Here is a 20,315-nt window from a genome sequence, read left to right as displayed (position 1 = left end):
GGATATCAAGATGGGATCGGGATTGAATTAGGACGAGTGGATATCACTCATCTATGGATCCAAACGACCAACAGAAACTCGAAACTTCCCTTAGGAGACAGAATTAATGTATTTTTGTTTGAGGATTTATGTTATGACAGGCAGCAGCCTGCCATTGATGTTATTAGCTGTTATGTATGAGTATGTGAAGAAGGGTACAATGCATGGTAAAAGAGGTAGATAACACAGGTGCTTGTAGTGGACAGACTCTATGGTGCACTCCCTATGATCCCTGCTTCCTGGTATACATGCCACTGTGTAATCTTCTCCCCTTGAGAGTGGGTAGGACCTGTGATTTCTCTTTAACCAACAGAATATGGCAAAAGGGATGAGATTATCACCACTGTGAGATTACATTATAGAAGATACTCTCATTCTAGAGACACTCTTTACTAGACTAAGTGGCCATTTTGGGGAAGCCAAGGCAAGGAACTTTGGGCAGCCTGAAGAAGTTGAGGCAGATGCTAGGAACTGAGTGAAGCCTCTAGTTGCTGAGGACAGCCTCTAGCTGACTACCAGGAAGAAGCTGGGGCTTCCAGACCTATAACCATAAGGAAATAAATTTTGCCAAAAGCCTAAGTGAGCACAGAAGTCAATTCTTCCCCAGTTGAGCTTCTACATGAGAACAGCTTGGCTGACTCCTTGGTTGTAGCCTTGTGAGAGCCTAAACCCAGCACGTAGCTAAGCTGAGCCCAGAGTTCTAACCCACTACAATGGTGAGATTAATAAATGTGTGTTGTGGTAATTTGTTCCACAGCAGTAGAAAACAAATACGGTGCTCAACGTCCATTCTAGCCTCTCAATGTGCCTTCTTGTATTGCAGAGGTGAAAAAGCTAAAAGGGTATTTTCCAGATTCCCTTGCCACTAGGATTCTGGATACATTATAGGCCAATCACATGCATACTCGTGAGACTTGAATAGCTGAGGGGGAGGTAAAGGCTATGCTTGCTTCTGCCATTTCTGCTGGTAAACATGGTTGTGAAGATGTTTTCTTGCTCTATTGTAATTTAGTCACTAGTTTGTGGGTGGTGAGAAGTGGGATGGTTGGCATCTCTGTTGCTGTGTAAATCATAGCAGGTGGGGCATGGATCTGTAAGTAGCAGCTGTAATGTTGGCTTTTCATCATGGTAGCAGGAAATAGTTTCCTAATTGTAGAAGAATTAGCAACTCCCTTGGTGGCCTGGTTCTGTGGTATAGTTTTGGAAGTTGTTCTTGAAAGCTCAATTTAGATCAGTCCTCTTGATAATTCTGTAAGCCACTTAATGTCTGGTAATAAATCTTTTCCTGCCTTAACTAATTAGAGTGAATTCTGTTCTCTGCAACCTAACCTTAACTAATAAAGGATAGAAGTCCTCAAGTGATAACTAAGTATAAACAAAAATACATCATAATAAATAACAGTAATATCTTTAAGCAAACAATTTTTCATGTTTACTGTAATAATTTGTAATATTTATTTTTATAAAGTAAAGCCACCTCATAACATTTAATTTAATGCATAAGGTATAATGCAGCGGTTCAGTTTAACACAACTACATAAGATTTTTAATATTAAGAACTCATTTTCTTAACAAGGTAGCAGCTATAAAACTATGTAGTCATCTTATTTCTCCTGCAGACTCAGAAAATAAATGTTTGCCTTTTTAACTTGCATTTATAATCATTTTACAATTCAAAAATCTAAGTATTCAATTTTAATGAATATAGGCTAAAATACAATACCTAGTAATCTTTAATATTCTGAATTTTTAAAATCATATCAAATATTAATAACATATGCTCTTAGAAAGTATCTTTTTTGTAAATATAACTGACAAAATATTCAACAAAGTATGTGCAACAGTGCCTCTGTATATAAGCATAGAGCCTTATGTCTTTAGTCTAGAGTCTATGTAGTATAATTTAACAATCATTGCAAAATAACAGATGTATGATAGTTTATGTATAAACTATTAACCAAAGTCTAAAATTTGAACACATTTAAGCAAATCATTTCTGAGAAAAGGCATAGATGCTTATTTACCAACTCTGTCTTTAGGTGATAATGTTCTAGAAAAGGTTAACCAAATCATTTTAAAGATAACACTAGTAAGTGTTTGGCCAAGCCCAATTTATGAAATTTTCAAAGGGTCAATTAAAATTCTTGAATCTCTTTGAAAATAACATATTCTGTGGTGATGAAACCCTTTGTGTTAGGCCTTGTTCACAGTGGACTCTTGTCAAAGGCTGACATACCAATTCCTTTCCAGAAAGGGAGAATGTCTTGGGTTACTCTAAAGAATTTCTGCTCTTTTATTGTTTCACATCTGAAAAGTCAAAGGGCTTAAAACCAAAGCCTTTTGTGAAGAAAGAAGCTCCACTGGATAACTTCTCCCCATAATTTCCTAAGTCGATTTATTAATAAATTGCTCTTGTCAAAAACACCACAGAAGATTGAACAGGTATGGTTTGCTTGTCTTTTTTTCTTTAAAATGCTAACAAAGCCCATTATCTCTAAATGGACTTTCACTGTAATGACTGAAATATAAGCAGCATAAAATACTGAAATTACACATCTAAATCAGATAGATGGTCAAAACTTTTTAAACAGACACCAGCAATTACCTTAACTATCATTAAACATAAGTACTTTATGAACTTGCCAGACTAAAACAGTAATTCAGTCTATCTTATGTAGCTTAAAACATGACTGGTGACTTCAAAATCTACAGCTAGAACCAAAGCAGTCACAGCTACTCTGAGACAAATGCCATAAACAGCAGTGTTTCAAGTAATTGCTCAGTCTAATGAGACACATATATACTTAACTGAATTGTTTCTTAACCCTTCTGAAGAGACTGGCTTTACCTGACTTAAAACTAAATCCAATATTGTTTCTCCTTATATGTGCCCAGAATTTTGGACTTGTTCTTGACTTGTTTTTATCAGTCAGCAGCTGCTGAACTGCTCAGGTAGGAAGAATGTAGAAGTTACTAAAAAAAAACATTTATTGTTAGAAAAATGAATGAGATTAACTTCAAAAAGTTAATATTATTTCAGTTTGATAACGTGAAAATGAGGTCCCCATATGGTAATCACTTAGATAATTAAGGCTATAGATCTAAGAGCCTGGATTTCTAAAGCATCATAATAGGAACTGAGACAATCTGGAAAGTAGGGTTTATCAGATGACATGGCAGCATCACTAACACTCAAACATAACATTACATTTTCAAAATCATCACTAATCCATATGTAAACAGCAGCACAAACTAGTAATTTTCTTACTAAAAGTGATATGGTAGTGCCCTCTGGTGGTAACATTTAGCATATTCCCCTGATACTACATATCCTGTGAACTATAAAAAGTTCGTTTGTAATGGAGAATATCAAAAATTAGAGATTACCACAAAGAAATGAATCATTGTGCTTCCACATATCTTTTTTTTAAACCTTAAAACATATTGGTAACAAGATAAATCCCTGATCCCTATTCCCAAGAATTAAGCTGAAAGCTACAGGAATCTTAGTAAACTTGTCTATGACAGGCAATTCCTGTTAAAAGAGATTTACATCTTGGTTCTGAAACTTAACTGAGAGGTTTTTGCATTTTCGAGTTTCACTTTTACATCTATGGGTCTCTCAAAAAACCTCACCAAAGCTGGTTCATTCAACAAAGACGCAAGAATCTGTTCAAATGCAAATGACCACTGAGGTTCTTCCCTCAGAGAGGAGGGATCTTTCTTCAAGTGGCTCTCTGTTTTCCCCTCACTGGGTCCTCCAGAAGCACAGACTGTACCAGAGAATTCTTTGGCTGATGCTGTAGGGCTATGTAGTTTCCTTCCAACTTCTTCCATCCTGAGCAAAAGGCTAGTTACAACAGCAATGGCTTGATATAACGACTCTTCTTCAGGGTCCCCATGAAATAAGTTATACAAAGTCTTTGAAAACTGAATGAATTGTGACTGAAAGACACAAGTTAGAAATACCACGTTTGATATTACATTTAGCAAAAAGAAAGAGAACTTAGAAGTAAACAGTCTCTTTTTTGGAATTTGTACTATTTAACCTTCACCACAGAAGTTACAAAAACTAATGATTAATCTCCAAAAAAATCTTGGTTCTAGAAAGATGGGTATGAACCATGCAAGAAAATTCCATTTAAGTTTTCTCATTTGTTGCCTAGTAGCAGTACGCTGTATATGTATATTATATATATAATAATTCCTGGGCAACTTACCTACCAGTATTCCCTCAATGTTCGGTGGTTCTTAAATAGGCAAATTCTCCTATTTCCCCAAATGTGAATCGTTCATTCATTGACCAATCTTTTTAAAAAATGTTACTTATTTTGGGGCGCCTGGGTGGCTCAGTCGGTTGGGTGTCCGACTTTGGCTCAGGTCACGATCTCACCATCAGTGAGTTCGAGCCCCATGTCGGGCTCTGTGCTGACAGCTTGGAGCCTGGAGCCTGCTTCAAATTCTGTGTCTCCCTCTCTCTCTCTGCCCCTTCCCTGCTCGTGCTCTGTCTCTCTCAAAAATAAAATTAAAACATAAAAAAAAATTTAATGTAATTTATTTTTGAGTGAGACAGCGAGCAGAGAGGGCAGAGAGGGAGAATCCCAAGCAGGCTCCGTGTTGCCATCACAGAGCCCAAGGAAGGGTTTGAACCCATGAACTGTGAGACCATGACTTGAGCTGAAACCAAGAGTGGAACGCTTAACCGACTGAGCCACCCAGGTGCCCCAATAAATCTTTTTTTTTAAGTTTATTTATTTATTTTGAGGGAGACAGAGAGTGCACGCAACAGCATGAGCACAAGTGGGGGAGGGACAGAGGAAAAGAAAGAATCCCAAGCAGGCTTCATGCTCAGTGTGCACAAAGCTATACACAGGGCTCAATCTCACAACCCTGAGATCATGACGTGAGCTGCCGAAATCAAGAGTGGGATGTCTACTGAGCCACCCAGGCACCCCTCATTAACCAATCTTAACAAAAGGCTTAAGGATGAGTTTTCCTTGATCTCTCCAAAGGGCTAGAGTGGGCAGCTCAAGTAGGACAACAAATTATGGAAGAATGTTTTGGGAACTATGTAGTAGTACAAGGTAGTACTACAGAGCCAATTTAGACATGTTTCTCTTTATGTATTATTATTATTCTTTTTTAATGTTTATTTTTTGAGAGAGAGAGAGAGAGAAAAGATACAGAGTGCAAGTGGGGGAGGGACAGAGAGAAAGGGAAAATTCAAAGCAGACTCCAGGCTCTGAGCTGTCAGCCCAAAGTCCAACATGGGGCTTGAACCCATGAACCGTGAGATCATGACCTGAGCCGAAGTCAGGTGCTTAACTGACTGAGCCACCCAGGTGCCCCAGACATGTTTCTCTTTAAAGGCTGAGGTGGGACCCAAGTAGAGAAATAAACTGGTTTGTTTGCTAGTTGCCCCTAGATAATCCATAGACGTTGCTAATAGATATTTGAGAATTAAAAAGAAAAACGGATTCTAACACAAGAGTTCCATCCTACTAGAAAAATCTATCTGTAAATAAAAAAGCAAATACAAAGGATATACTTAATAAAAATAAACAGTACAGAACTTTTAAGTTTTATTTTTCTTCCTTAGTTTGTAGTACTATTTATAAAAAATTTTAGAATAAATACCATACTGATTCATTAAAAAAACTTATTCAGCTACCAAATTACCTAGTCCATGAGGAATACTGTTATTTGACAGTTCTTATTTTGGTAAAATTCTGGGGATCTTCAGTATATAAACCAACAGATTGTAATTTAAAAAACATAAGAACATAAACTGAATGACCAGTATTTAAGATAGACATGGATTTAGAATTGTGTCAAGTAGTAGTAGTATTGTTTGAGCACATTCAAATATAAGATGATAAGACACCAGTGTGTGACCTATTTTATTAACTTCTTATCCTTAGTACCTAGCATTGGGTGTCATCTAGTAGGCACTACAAAAATGTTTACTGAATAAATGAATGCTTCTAATAAAGCTGGAAATAGGAAACACTGAAATATATGTTTATACATACATCTTTTCTATAGTCACAAATGTTGTCATAGCAGAGGAACTATCCTGAAACTAAATACATTTAAATGTTTAACGCAGAAAATCATTTTGGGGAGCCTGGGTGGCTCAGTCAGTTAAGCATCTGACTCCTGATTTAGGCTCAGGTCATGATCTCACTGTTTGTGAGGTGAGCCCCATGTAAGGCTCTGTGCTGTCATCTGTCAGCACAGAGCCTACTTGGGATTCTCTCTCTGCCCCTCTCCCACTTGCATGTGTCTTCTCTCTCAAAATAAAAACATAAACATTAAAAAAATAAAGTAGAAAATCATTTAAAACTTTGCTCCTACTCTTCTGTGCTCATCTGAAACTTAGAGATGATACACAAATTATTTAACTATTTTTGTAATAGCATGTTAGCAATTTTTAAAGCTGGATACACCCACATTCATAAAAAAACAAACAAGAAGCTAGCATTTTTTTTCTTTGAAAATACTATACCTGATTCATTCTTGGTAAATCCTTAATGCTTTCTTCTTTTTTAGAAAGCTCATCTTGCCATTGACTTAGGTATGCTTGAATATCAACTTTTCCTTTGCCTGAAAGAGTGGAATAAAACCATTTCATAATGAACAGCCCACTGTATTTCCCCAAATCTCAGAAGGAATAACTATGATTGGAAGATATTTCATTGAGATATAAGATTCCACCTTTTAATAACCCAGGAAATTATCTGAATTTACCTTTTATTTCATCCACTGGCTTTCAGAATACGTATTCCATTTCTATTAAACTAAAACTTTTACTTTGGGAAGGCTGGGGACTAGGGAAGATGTGAAGAGAGACGAAGAAGGATGCATTTTAGATTAAACAGTATACCCTGGCTTGACAATGTAAATTTCATGTAGATGTTCTGATGCATACTATTAAGTTTAAAATAGCTTCTATATGATGTTCTTAATATGCAGATTCTGAAGTGTTATATGATGGCTTTTCTTAAAAAAATTCAAAACACTACTTATCCATTCCTTTGAAGAGTTTAATAACAATAATTAATGTGACTATTAATAACTTAAGATTCATTGGAAAACTAGGTAGATATACAGAACCTTAGGGAAGGTGTCATAATTTAAATAGATCTTTGGCAATTCATTATTTTTTAACTAAATGTTACTCAAAAACATAAAAAGAATGATGGATTTTTTTTAATGCATTTGACAGCCTTGATCAAAATGTTAAATGTGCATATTAGACATAGTATTCTCATACTTCTATGAATTTATGTATCCTAAAGAAATATGTATAAAAGTATCCTATAATGTAAGTATAAAATGTCTGTTGCAAAACAGTTTGCAATACAAATAATTGGAAACAACCTAAATGTCCATCAATATTGGGCTAGTTATTGAATTATGGCATGATCAAATCAAACAATGGAATACTCTATACCCATTAAAAAAGAATAAGACAGATCCAAATGTACTAACATGAAAAGATATCCATGATATATCACAAAATAGAAAAAGCAAATTGTAGAACAGTATTTATGGAATGTTTCTTTTTTTAATAAAAGAGAGAGGTCTATATGTCTTTGTGTATACATAGAAACAAGTCTGGAAAGATACAGAACAAAATGTTTTCACATTTACTTCAGGGTTGAGTTCAGTGGGAATATAAAGACTTCTGTTTAAATTTCTTTTAGAAGAATTATCTATTACTCTTGTAATTAAAACTAAATATTTTCGGGGCGCCTGGGTGGCTCAGTCGGTTAAGTGTCCAACTTCAGCTCAGGTCATGATCTCACGGTCCATGAGTTCGAGCCCTGCGTCGGGCTCTGTGCTGACAGCTCAGAGCCTGGAGCCTGTTTCAGATTCTGTGTCTCCCTCTCTCCCCTCCCCTGTTCATGCTCTGTCTTAAAAATAAATAAACGTTAAAAAAATTTTAAAAAAAACTAAATATTTTCAAAATAGTAAAATTAAATGAATATGGGTTATTTACTACAACTTCTGAGACTTAAGTATCAAGACAACAAAGACTAAATTGTTAAACTGACATCAAAACAGCAAAAAAGCTCTCAGGACAAATCAATAGCCTTTAAAGGGAATCCACTTTGTGCCTTTGCCACTAACTATTCACAAAAATGGTAACTTAAACTAAATGATATTCCTAATCATAGTACCTTTTTCAGGGCTCTTTTTTAGTGATTCTGCTTCCTTCACATTTATAGGCTGGGAAACTAGAGGAAAGGAAAACAATTGAATTTTTAAAAATATTTAATAAGTAAATACCTTTTGAAAGTAAAAGAGTATTTTATATAAAAAGGCACATGTTATTTTCTTCAATTCAGGAAACCAATTTTAGCTGCCATGACCTCCTATCATCAGAACACAAAGTATTCAAAAGCTTTTATAGTTGAAAGAACACTGGGGAGAATGTATACGAAAAAAAAAATCTAAAAGTATACCAAGTTTAACAAATATTATTTACTTCTGGGGGGGGGTATTTTCTTCCCTGTGACCTACTTCAAACTAAACTGTATTACTTTTATTATTAGGGAAAAAAGCATGCTGGAAGTCAGAAGACTGAGCTACAGTCCTGATTGTAGCAGTAACTCATTGTGAAATCTTGCACAAGTCACTTCTCTCTGGGCCTCAGTGCCCCTATCTATATATAATTAAGGGATTTGACTAGATGATTTGTAAGGTCTCTTCAAACTTAGTGTTCAAACACTTAACATATAGTAACTATAAACATACATTAATCAGGACTTATCCCTCTGTAACACATTCATGTTTATGAAAAAGAAGCAAAGGACACAAAAATAAGTGCATAACACTTCCAAATTATGTCTTGGAGACAGATTCATCCCTGTCTCCTACACCTACAGTGATTTATAATAAGTATTCACTGTTTGAATAATAGCTATGACCTTCAATCATCAAAGATGCTATTGTCTCCACTGTATTTTAACAAGGCATGAAAATGATCTGATACATTTTAGAAATTTCTGCCATGTTAAGTAGAACAATTCTGCTACGTAAGTAGAAACAAAATGCATTTTCTAATCCTCCAGTAGAATAAACATTCCCTAAATGAAAACCGAAAACACACTTTAATCAGTCAAATATTTTGGGGGTATTTACCATGCATTTAGCACTGTGCTAAGTGTTATGGTTGCACAAAGGAAATATAAAGTACCATTAACTCCTATTTTACTAATGGTAGCTGGGTAAAAAATACTTAAGCCAGGAATATCTCTATGAGTGACTAATCGTCAAAACAGATATATTTTTAACAGATATTTACCATGAAGCTGACTGAAATAAAGTAAGTCTTCTTTTGAAAGTTCATCTCCTTTTGAAGGGTCCTTAGATTTCACTTCAGTATAAGCTGAAAACAGATAACCCAATCAATTTACTAACAATAAGGGACAGCAGTGGGTCCTATAATGGGGTCAAGTAAATCTGGGGGCAGAGAGTTAAACAAAAGGTCTCAATAAGACAGACGTGAAGAAATGTGGAAGTAATACTACTCTATAGCAAATAATAAGAAGTTCTTATCACTTTTAGTTCTATTCGTTCTCTTACTTTTTAATAGTTTTTTGAGAGCCATTACAAGTTGAAATAAGAAAATGTGGCATTTTAAAATCTCTGAAAATGTGACCTCATTTAAAAACATCTTTGGTAATAAGGCAAACATGAAGTTGAGTGCTGTAACCTACACAGTGGTTTCTCTATTTTTGATCTTTCTACTGAAAGTATATTCATTCCATGGCAATATTAGACACTCTAATAATAATTTGACTTGACAATGTAAAGTTCTTAATAATTAAGTTATTAGGTGGTTTTTCTTTGGTGTTTAATGCTCTGATTGTGATAGGAGTGTGTAAAGGGTAAGAGGTGGCTTTTAGATTTTTGGTCTGGTAAAGAATGGTTCCTGGCTATCCTGGGAAGTCTCTCAAAGAAATCCCAGGTTTAGCTTAAGACAAGTTATGAGGTGCTGTTTGCTTGTGTAAATTATCCTTTCTAAACTAAATGGTACCTTTGCAATGTTCCTTTAGCTTAAAACTTAAGACTGTTTTCCCAAAATATGGATCAGGTTTGGGAAAGCCAGACTCTTAAGGTCAGTGGAAAACACTGAATAAACTGGAATGGTATGGTAACATTAGGAGAGTATGGAAGAATAGAAAGAAACCTAAGCTTTGGAGTCAGACCTCAGTTTGAATCCCAGCTAATAAATTGTTATTAGTTATGTGATCTTTGGCCAATAATTTAATCTTTCTGAGCCTTTGTTTCCTTATCCTTGGAAAGATAGTACTTCTCAGGGACATTGTGAGAATTAAGTAAAAGAACACATGTAAAGTAAATGCGTCAACGGAGCAAGTGTTCAATAAATGGCAGCTTTTATTTTGCTTCCTTTTCCAAATGTTTAACATCCTTGCTGCCTAGTCTCATTTTTTCTGAATAATTTGTAGTATCCCACAAGTTTGGCAATTTGTCTAAAGTTAAATTCTACTCCCCAATAACAACATCACATGTCAGTATTATACCAATATTCAAAGGATAGGTAGTTCTTACACATAAACTATCATTAAGTTGACCACTAACTGAGAGGAAGCTTGTGGACCCTTCTGTTACACAGAATATCTTCTACAGATTTCACTGTAACTACCTATCAGAAAAAGTACTAGATATATGATCCATGGGCCACAATGAAGCAATGACCTTAGATCATATTGAAAATTACATTATTTATTAAAATTGAGTATCTACCATTATATTTGTTAAAATGGAATCAATTGGAGCACCTGGGTGGCTCAGTCAGTTAAGCATCGACTCTTGATTTTGGCTCAGGTCATGATCTCACAGTTGTGACATTAGGCCCCATGTCAGGCTCCATGCTTTGCATGGAGCCTGCTTAAGATTCTCTCCCTCTGCTACTCCCCTGTTTGCACTCTGTCTCGCTCTCAAAAAAAAAAAAAATGGAATCAACTCCTGTATATCATTAAAGACTGTTAAACTCTTACCTGGAGGAATATGCAGCTTAAAAAGCAGCTTAAGCTTATCAGTGAAACTTCCATTATACATTGTATCTGTTTAATAAAATTCAATTACAAATAATCATGTTTTCAAAGAACATTCAATCAATTCCAGCAACAAAGATTAATTAAGATACAGGTATTAGCCAGTAATTAGAACTCAGAAACTTTGTCACTTAAACTAACAATTAAACAACCACCCAGTCAGCCAGATTCTCTTTCAAGTGTATAAGTAAAATACACTTTAGCAGAGAAAAAATGCTCTCATGCTGATTTCCCTTCCCCCAACCTAAATCTTCTTTTTTCTTTTTAATGAGGCCTTATGCCTCAATTGAGGAAGAGAATTCCTCTTTAGCGGGCAATCCCTGATAAGAAAGTATGCTGGGGTGTTGGATATTTCTCTACCACTTTTCTAGGTTATGTGACTGGATTTTTACTGAGGGGAAAACTCCTCCTGAAGCCTCCATGTGCCTGAATGGGGCAAGATATGGATATTTTCTTCCCTTGTGTTAACCTTTAAAACAACTATATCTAACAGCTTGCTTTTCTGAGAAGACTGGGTCAAAAGGAGACCAATATACTTATATTTAGCAAAAGGTCCACTTATTGCTCAAGTTGGAGATAATGTAACTCAGGCTGATAAAATCTGACTAAATTGGCACTAAAAGGCAGTACTAAGTATTTCTAGGGGTACCTTTATTTTTTGCTTTAAAAAAGAAAATTATTGTGGGCGCCTGGGTGGCTCAGTCGGTTGAGCGTCCAACTTCCGCTCAGGTTACCATCTCACAGTTCATGAATTCAACCCTGGCTTTGGGCTCGCTGCTGTCAGTGTAGAGCCTGCTTCAGATCCTCTGTCTCCCTCTCTCTGACCCTCCCCTGCTCATGCACTCTCCAAAATAAATAAAACTTAAAAAAAAAAGAAAATTATTGGACATCATCCTACCAATTGCAGAGGAGAATTCTTTGAAGTTTATAAGGCAGTCAGAGTTTTCATCCAACAATCTGAATGTCCATAAGGCTAGTGAGTCTTTGTTTGCAGAATGAGCCCAGGGACTCAACAAGTGATATAACACTCTGAACTGCTGGCAGTCAATCTGATACTGTTCCAAATATGGCAGACTGGGGTCATGGTACTTCAATACTGGACAACCCAAACACCAATAATAAGAAAAAAACAGCTCTTTCTATTAAAAACAAATAAAAAGAGGAGAGTCATTAAATCATAAAAAGCAATTTTATAAAATTATTTTCTTTTAAGCATGTCTACTAAAATAATTAAAGATAAAATATTTAAAAGTGGTTGTGGTAAAATTTTGCTTAAAAAGTACTACTTTTCACTTGAAGAAGAACAACAGTACCTTAAAGATGACATAAAGTTCATCCAATTCATGAAGGCTCAATTTCACATCTTGTGATACAACACGCAACTTTAAAAAGATTAAAAGCAATTTATAATTTAACACTTCAGTACTAAAATTATTGAATCCATTTAGAAAAATCTCCCTCTGCAAGAATAATTTTCTTCTAACTTTTTAAAAGAATAACAAAGACAAATGTATAAATTTTGCCCTTTAAAAAGGTTGTACATAGGCTATAGTTCAATTATACTCTGATATGTACTTTGGTTCAACTCTCATATGTACTTTGATCTTCATCCCTTCATACCCAGACATCACTGCCAAAGGACATCCATTTAATGTCTATAAATATAAGTAACAGTATTCTAAGTCTCATTCCATATATTCCTCTCTTGACACATAAACAATGTGTCAAAGTCATCAAATGGGGTTGTCATTAAGCACTTCAAAGACACTGGGAGAGGTGTGCATTCCCTATCTGTGCCAAAAAACCTACAATCCAAGAAATAATAAGCTTAGAAAATATGTAATTTTATCCTACTCCATGAAGAACAAGCACCAATGGTACAACGATTTGGGTATTTAAGAAATTTAAAAGAGTAAAGATAAAATATAGAATTAATAAAATAGTGGAAATGAAAAACAACTCACTACGCTCAATAAATAAAACAAAAAGCTGGTTAATTTAAAAAAAGTAAAATAGACAAATCTGGCAAGTGTGATAAAAGAAAACACAAATAAACATCATTGAGAAGTAAAATTATAATATAAACATAGGTATAAACATAGGTCATTAAAAGTGTTCAGCACAGAGGTAGCATTAAATATCTATTGAATGAATTCTTTAAGCTTTATATCAATATATCTGAAAGTCTAGATGAAATGAATAATTCTCTAGGACAAAAATTACCCAAATTAACCCAGAAAGAGCAAATTCTGAAGAGACAGAACTGAAAAGGTAATAAAAAGTCTGTCATCTACCAAAAGGCAGCAGATCCAAATAGTTTCATAGGCTCAATTCCTCAAACTTTCAGGTAATTGTTAATTCCTGCGTGATCTAAACTATTCCAGAGCATAGTAAAATATAATTTATTCCAAAATTCATTCTATGACGTGAGCACAACTCTCATTAGAAAACTAAAGTTAGCACACACATAGAAAGAAAACTGTAACCCAATGTCACTTAAAGATGTAAAGAACACAGCTAAACTATTTAGCAAAATTATCAAAGCAGAATATTAAAATAATAATACAACATGACCAAACAGAATTCATTTCAAAAACCCAACAGAAGGATATTAGGAATTCCTTAATATAACTGACTACATTAACAAAGCAGAAAAATATATAAACTCAACATATGGAAAAATCTTTTGGTCAAAATTAACACTCAATACTGATTTTTAAAAAAAGGTCTGAATCAATAAGGCTCCAGGTCAACAGGAGTACAGTTGACCCTTGAATAACATGGGGGTTAGGGGCGCTGACCCCTTGTGTACTCAAAAATTGACATGTAACTTTTGACTCCCTGCAAATTTAACTACCAATAGCCTACTGTTGACCGGAAGCCCTACGAACAACATAAACAGTGGATTAACACACATTTTGTATGTTATATATATTATATAATGTGTTCTCACAACAAAGTAAACTAGAGAAAAGAAAATATTAAGAAAACCATAAAGAACAGAAAATACATTTACGGTACTATACTGTATTTATATATATAAAAATCCATGTGTAAGTGGACCTGCACGGTATGAACCTATGTTGTTCAAGGGTCAACTGTACTTAAGTTTTGGGAAGTCAAAAGTTACATGTGGATTTTCAAGTGCACAGTGAATCGGGGCCCTTAACCTCTGCATTGTTCAGGGTCAACTATATAGCATGTCCATACTATGGTATACTATTCAGTATGTTAAGAAAAGTGAGGTAGAGCTATATGTACTGATATGCAATAACTATGATATATTTTTCAGTGAAAAAATTAAGTTGCAGAAAAAAGTAACTGGTATGATCTCATTTAAAAAACTGTATCAACCTCCCCCTCCAAAACACACACATTTATGTCTATAGATACATACTAAAAAGATCTGGAAGATCTTACTCCTTACTCCCTTACTCCTGGGGTAAGGAACTTTTACTTTTTTTTAAAAAATTACTTATTTAAATTCAAGTTAGTTAGCATACAGTGTAGTATTGGTTTCAGGAGTAGAATCCAGTGATTCATTGCTTACATATAACACTCAGTGCCCATCTCAACAAGGGCCCTCCTTAATACCCATCACCCTATCAACGAAAGGCAACAAGAGCCCAAATATCCATCGACTGATGAATGGATAAAGAAGATATGGTCTAAGATGTGGTGTGTGTGTGTGTATATATATATATAAAATGTGTGTGTGTGTGTATATATATATATATATATATATATATATATATATAATGGAATACTACTCAGCAATCAAAAAGAATGAAATCTTGCTATTTGCAACAATGTGGATGGAATTAGAGGGTAGTATGCTAAGTGAAATAAGTCAGTCAGAGTAAGAGATATGATTTCACTCATATGTGGAATTTAAGAAACAAAACAGATGAACATAGGGGAAGGGAAGGAACTTTTATGTTTTTACATTTCTGTTATGTTTAAGTTATTAATAGTGAAAATGTATTACTTATTTTTTAAGTTAATATATAAAACCCAAAACAAGGGGGCTCTATGCTATGTCACAGTAATATCACTGAATTATTTAATTGAGAGCTAAACCCAGAATCTTCAGAAATGTTCATCTTCCCAGATTGGAATCTCTGAGGATGTGGCCATTAAGCAAGTAAGTTTACAAAAACAATACATGCTTATGATAAAAGCTCAATCAGTACAGAAGGATATATACAGCAAAGTAAAACTCTCCCTCTTCCAACCAGCAATCTATTAATCCCATTAACCAGAGACAACCAATATTAACAGCTTCTTATACAGACATCCAAATATTAAAAAGGAGAGTACTTAGAAACACAGTTTTATAGCTTTTTTACCTTATCTTAGGTTTCTAAGGATAATAAAATATATTAACAGCAATGACTACTGACTATGTAGGTCAGCTGTTCGCAATGATGAAGCACGTCAAAAATATGTTATGCTTAAATGCCTATATCACAGCATTCAATATTAAAGGTCAAATAACAAAACACTTTGGAGAAATCAACATAATTCCATTAGAAGAAAATAACTTACTTCCTCTCAAATTTACAGTAAGCTAAGCTGTGGCAAGAATCTAGCTCAAAAGTTTAGTTATATTCATTTTCTTCACATGGAATGTTACTTTTTTAAAGGAAGTTGGAAAAAAATGTTAATCCAATTGGCTTTCCCCCCATAGGGCAGATACTCACCACATTCTGCTTTGTTGTTTCCTCTAGGGTCTGTATGACATACAACCTATTTCGACAGCGCAAGCTGTGTATATCTTCATAGCGAATATTACCATATTTCTGCAAAAAAAATGATTTCAGCAGATACTCATTCATAATAAATATCTGCTTTTCTTACACCTGAATTTCATCAGACTCAATTCTCAGAGGCCTTGGTTCTATTTCTAGCTATTTTCCTAACTTGTTCAGTGGTTATGCAAATTTTCACCTCCCACGTTTCAGTTGTTCTATAGATTTACTGGAGAGAATTCAATCTACTATGTGTCTAGACTATGTATAAGAACATTAGAAAAATTCTTAGTCTCTAAGAAGAATTTTCACCTTTTTATATGGTGATAGATATTTATAAGTGGTCATTATCTGTGAAAGCAAGTGAGAATCATTTCATTTAAAGATAGCAAACTGAAGCAGGTGAGTCTATATGACCTAGGAAGAGTTGATAGAACTCATTTTTATACAATGGAGCACTACTCAGCCATAAAAAGAATGAAATCTTGCCATCTGCAACACATGGATGGACCCTGAGGGTATTATGCTAAGTGAAATAAGTCAGAGAAAGACAAATACTACATGATTTCACTTATAAGTAGAATTTAAAAAATAAACAAAACGCAAACTCATAGATGCAGAGAACAGAGCAGTAGTTGCCAGAGGAGAGGGGAGTTGGAGGGGGAAAAAATGGGTATGGGGGGATCAAGAGATACAAAGCTCCAGTTATAAAGTAAGTCCATGGAGATATAAAGTACAGCATAGGGAATATACTCAATAATATTGTATTAACTTTGTATGGTGACAGATGATAACTACACTTACTGTAGTGATCAGTTCACGATGTATACAATACGAATGTTGAATCAGTGTATTGTACACAGGAAATTAATATAATATTGTATGTCAATTATACCTCAATAAAATAAACAAATGAAATTGATTTTAAATTATATCTTTAGTTGTATTATTATCTTATTCTTTTTTTTTTTTTAATTTTTTTTTTCAACGTTTATTTATTTTTGGGACAGAGAGAGACAGAGCATGAACGGGGGAGGGGCAGAGAGAGAGGGAGACACAGAATCGGAAACAGGCTCCAGGCTCTGAGCCATCAGCCCAGAGCCCGACGCGGGGCTCGAACTCAGGACCTGGCTGAAGTCGGACGGTTAACCGACTGCACCACCCAGGCGCCCCGTATTATCTTATTCTTGATATACCACTAGAGATATAACTATAGTACTGATCATTTAAACTATGCTATGTAATTATATTTGTGGTATAAAAAAAAACTTACCTCATTTGACTCTCTAATCAAATCTGTAATATCCACTTTAATAAGACTGCTTTTCTCATCACTCACATTTGAACCCTGCTGAACACTTGAAGGCAATGGGCTATCCTTATTAGTGACACTGTCAAAGAACCTATCCAAAAGTGACAGTAATACAAAAATTAGTGGAAGTAAAATGCAGAGAAAATGATAGCTAATTTCTCCCTAGTTAGAGGTTAATGTCAACTGATAGGACAAAGGGTGGTCTTATGAAGAAGTGGAATCTGAAGATGGTTAGTAACTAGGAAGACAAGGGAGAGGGGAATGGGATGGTGAAGAAATTATTTCAGAGGCAGAGAGGAGAGCATGAGGAAAGCAAATAGGCTCAGAGAGTACTCAGTAAATACCACATAGCCTAGTACGGATGGAATACAGGGTGTGTAGAGGCACGTAAGGAGAAATAAAAAAGATACATTGAGGCCCTAACGTAGAGTGTTCTGAATGCCAGAGTGTTTATATTTTATTCTGTACAAAATGGTATTTGATGCACCCTTACAATAGTGACCCATTCATTTAACATATACGTACATAGTGTACATGTGCACGTGCGCGTGAGCATGTGCGTGCACACACACACACAAAGTGCTCCAATATAAAATAACATTCACAGAAAAAGTACTGGGAAAATAAGGCTCAGTATACCTGACTGAAATTACCTGAAAACCAGAATGATCTCTCCCACTGGTTTTTAACATTATCAACTATTCTTCCCCCTTCAAACTACTTTTACACAACAATACTTTATAGCTCAAACTGGGACTATGAAAGTCCCAGCGTACTGAATCAACAATATTAGTGTAAATGTGTATGTTACCAAGTGACTTACTTCAGAGGATCTGCTCTTACTATATCTTATTTTGAAACAGAGAAGTGGACATTAGTCCTAGATTTTTCATACAACTAGCTTTGTGACACTGGGCAAATTGTTTAAAGCTTCTAGGGCTATTTCCTCATCTGCAAAACAAAGGGACTGAACAAGATCATCTCCAAGGGGCTCTCCAGATTTAAACGTTACAGTTCTGACAGTACCTGTTTAAAGTTGTCACAGCTTCAGCATCATCTTTACATGTGATCAGTTTGTCTAAATTATAGTCAAGTATTGCCAATCCCAGTTGTAAAATGGCCTTTATTCCATCATAGAAGAAACAGTCCACCACATTCACTGCACTTTCAATAGGCAGCACACTAATAAAAAGTGTGAGGAACCATGAGAGAGAAACTGAGGAAAAGAATGTCATATCGGTCATACGTTCTGTAAGTTGGGGAAAGTGATCCCTGATAAGTTCTTCAAAGACTGCCTGATCCACCAAGGCACCTGGTGAGCATAAAAAGAAGTTTAAAAATGAATCCCCTTCAAAAGGATTTGTTTCTGATACCTTCCCACTTACTAGTATGCCAATATATCTCATTTCTATTCCTTCAATTATGAACTTCTTCAGTGCCTTTCCTATATTTCACACATCTCTTTATCTGCTAGTAAAGTGTCATGAATCAAGAAGCACTTGAGAAACTCAGTTCAAATTCATTTGAACAGTAATTTATTCACTCTTTTGCAGAAACCTGTAATAGGCACCATAAGAGATACTCCAATTAATGAAATAGCCTCATCTTCAAAGAGCTTAATATCTAGTAGAACTTCAGATCAATACACAAATAACTATAATGAAAGAACTTTAGATAAATACACAAATAACTATAATGAAAGAATGAAATGCAATCAATAACCCAGCCATGATACTGAAGGCGTATGAGTGTACAAAGTAGAAACCACCTACAGCTTTAAGGTAGAGTATCAAAATCTGTAAATATTTGATGACTGAAGAAAATATTATACAATTAACAAACTAAGAACTTGACCCTTCTTTTAAACCTTGAAAATATCAATACAATTCATATAAATGTAGAGATTTCAAGCTGGTTAAAATCTCTCTCTCATTAAGTAATTATTAAAAATGTTCCAGTAGCTCTGGATGCTTCAGATCACCACTGTTTTAGCAATACAGAGATAGTCAACTTAAAATTTCTATTTCTTATTAAGAAACAGACCAGGCATTTTATCTTAAAAAAGCAACATAATAAAAAAAACTTTCCAATCATATATTCAGTACAAAAAGCTCTTCTCATGAGCATATCAGTGAATGTAACATTTTGATACTGCTTACATTTTGTGTATTTCAAAACCTAATTGATCAGTTCTTCCACTTGATACATAAATTGGTACATAATTACAAGAGACATATAAATTGTTCAGAAAAAAATATGTGCTTATATATGGGATATGTATGTGTGTGTGTTTACCAATGATTCGACGGTTAAAATAATCAGGCAACATCCGTTCACACACAGCAACCAGAAGCCAAAAAGCTTCTTCCTCTTTTGCATACAGAAGCAACACTGAAGTTAAAATGTTCATTGCCTAAAATTGACAGAAAAATAAATAAATAAATACTGCCTGGGTGATGATTACATTTCTTTTTCAAACCCTAGTTTCAGTAATAAAAACTATGAAAAGTAATCATAATGGAAACATAAGCACTCTGAGCCAGTCTAAAGCAAAACAAGGTAAAGTCTGGCTAACATTTGCAATCAGTTACTTTATACAGTAAATTCAAAGAAAATGAAGCAGTAATATGAATATAGAACAAAATAAGCAAAACCTCTGTAATTTTACACTAAATTCAGTGAATAAAGTATCTTAATTATTGCAAATCTGGAAAAACACATAATTTTCAAGAACATATTAAAACTGGAGAAACAAACTTCATCTGTATTTTCAACTGCCTATAAGAGAACATCTCTTAAATATCAATCATCCTCAATTGTGTTCAAAACTAAACACCTTTTCTCATTAAACAGGATTCTCTTCTTTGCTATCCTAATTTTGATCATGCTCGAAACCCTTTATCTGCCACATCCAATGTGTCTTTACAGCCTAGTTTCTTCTTATAAAATGTCTTTTTGATCTGCTTTATCCTCTCCATTCCACCCTTTCTCCTTGTAATCTATCTTGCATACAAATGTCAGATCATTACTTTTACATTTGGCCACAGAGCTTGTTATGAAGGTAATAAACCCTTAATGTATAGAATCTGGAAAGAATGGAAATGTATGAAGGAAATTAAATCT

The 20,315-nt window shown here is 34.6% G+C and overlaps 1 protein-coding gene across 4 annotated transcripts in view; it reads right to left on the bottom strand.

The window, feature by feature from the left end:
• Nucleotides 1-1,461: 1,461 nt before the first annotated feature.
• The window catches only part of TBC1D8B (TBC1 domain family member 8B), a 60,241-nt gene continuing 41,387 nt past the window's right edge, over nucleotides 1,462-20,315 (bottom strand). For 3 of the 4 annotated variants that reach the window (XM_047844399.1, XM_047844402.1, XM_047844400.1), the window contains 11 exons: nucleotides 19,488-19,605; nucleotides 18,219-18,504; nucleotides 17,154-17,283; nucleotides 15,833-15,931; nucleotides 12,443-12,511; nucleotides 12,028-12,268; nucleotides 11,073-11,138; nucleotides 9,353-9,436; nucleotides 8,226-8,282; nucleotides 6,548-6,645; nucleotides 1,462-3,984 (listed from right to left, as the gene is read on the bottom strand). In XM_047844399.1, coding sequence (XP_047700355.1) covers nucleotides 3,589-3,984; nucleotides 6,548-6,645; nucleotides 8,226-8,282; nucleotides 9,353-9,436; nucleotides 11,073-11,138; nucleotides 12,028-12,268; nucleotides 12,443-12,511; nucleotides 15,833-15,931; nucleotides 17,154-17,283; nucleotides 18,219-18,504; nucleotides 19,488-19,605 — 1,644 coding nt within the window. In that variant the 3' untranslated portion in view covers nucleotides 1,462-3,588. Of the gene's footprint in view, nucleotides 3,985-6,547; nucleotides 6,646-8,225; nucleotides 8,283-9,352; nucleotides 9,437-11,072; nucleotides 11,139-12,027; nucleotides 12,269-12,442; nucleotides 12,512-15,832; nucleotides 15,932-17,153; nucleotides 17,284-18,218; nucleotides 18,505-19,487; nucleotides 19,606-20,315 lie in introns of those variants that run through there. The other variant, XR_007149009.1, reaches the window with a different exon arrangement.

This window comes from Prionailurus viverrinus, chromosome X (genome assembly GCF_022837055.1).
Source record: "Prionailurus viverrinus isolate Anna chromosome X, UM_Priviv_1.0, whole genome shotgun sequence".
Taxonomy (NCBI): domain Eukaryota; kingdom Metazoa; phylum Chordata; class Mammalia; order Carnivora; family Felidae; genus Prionailurus; species Prionailurus viverrinus.
Note: the sequence above shows the minus strand (reverse complement) of the source record. Positions and strands in the feature narration are given on the sequence as shown.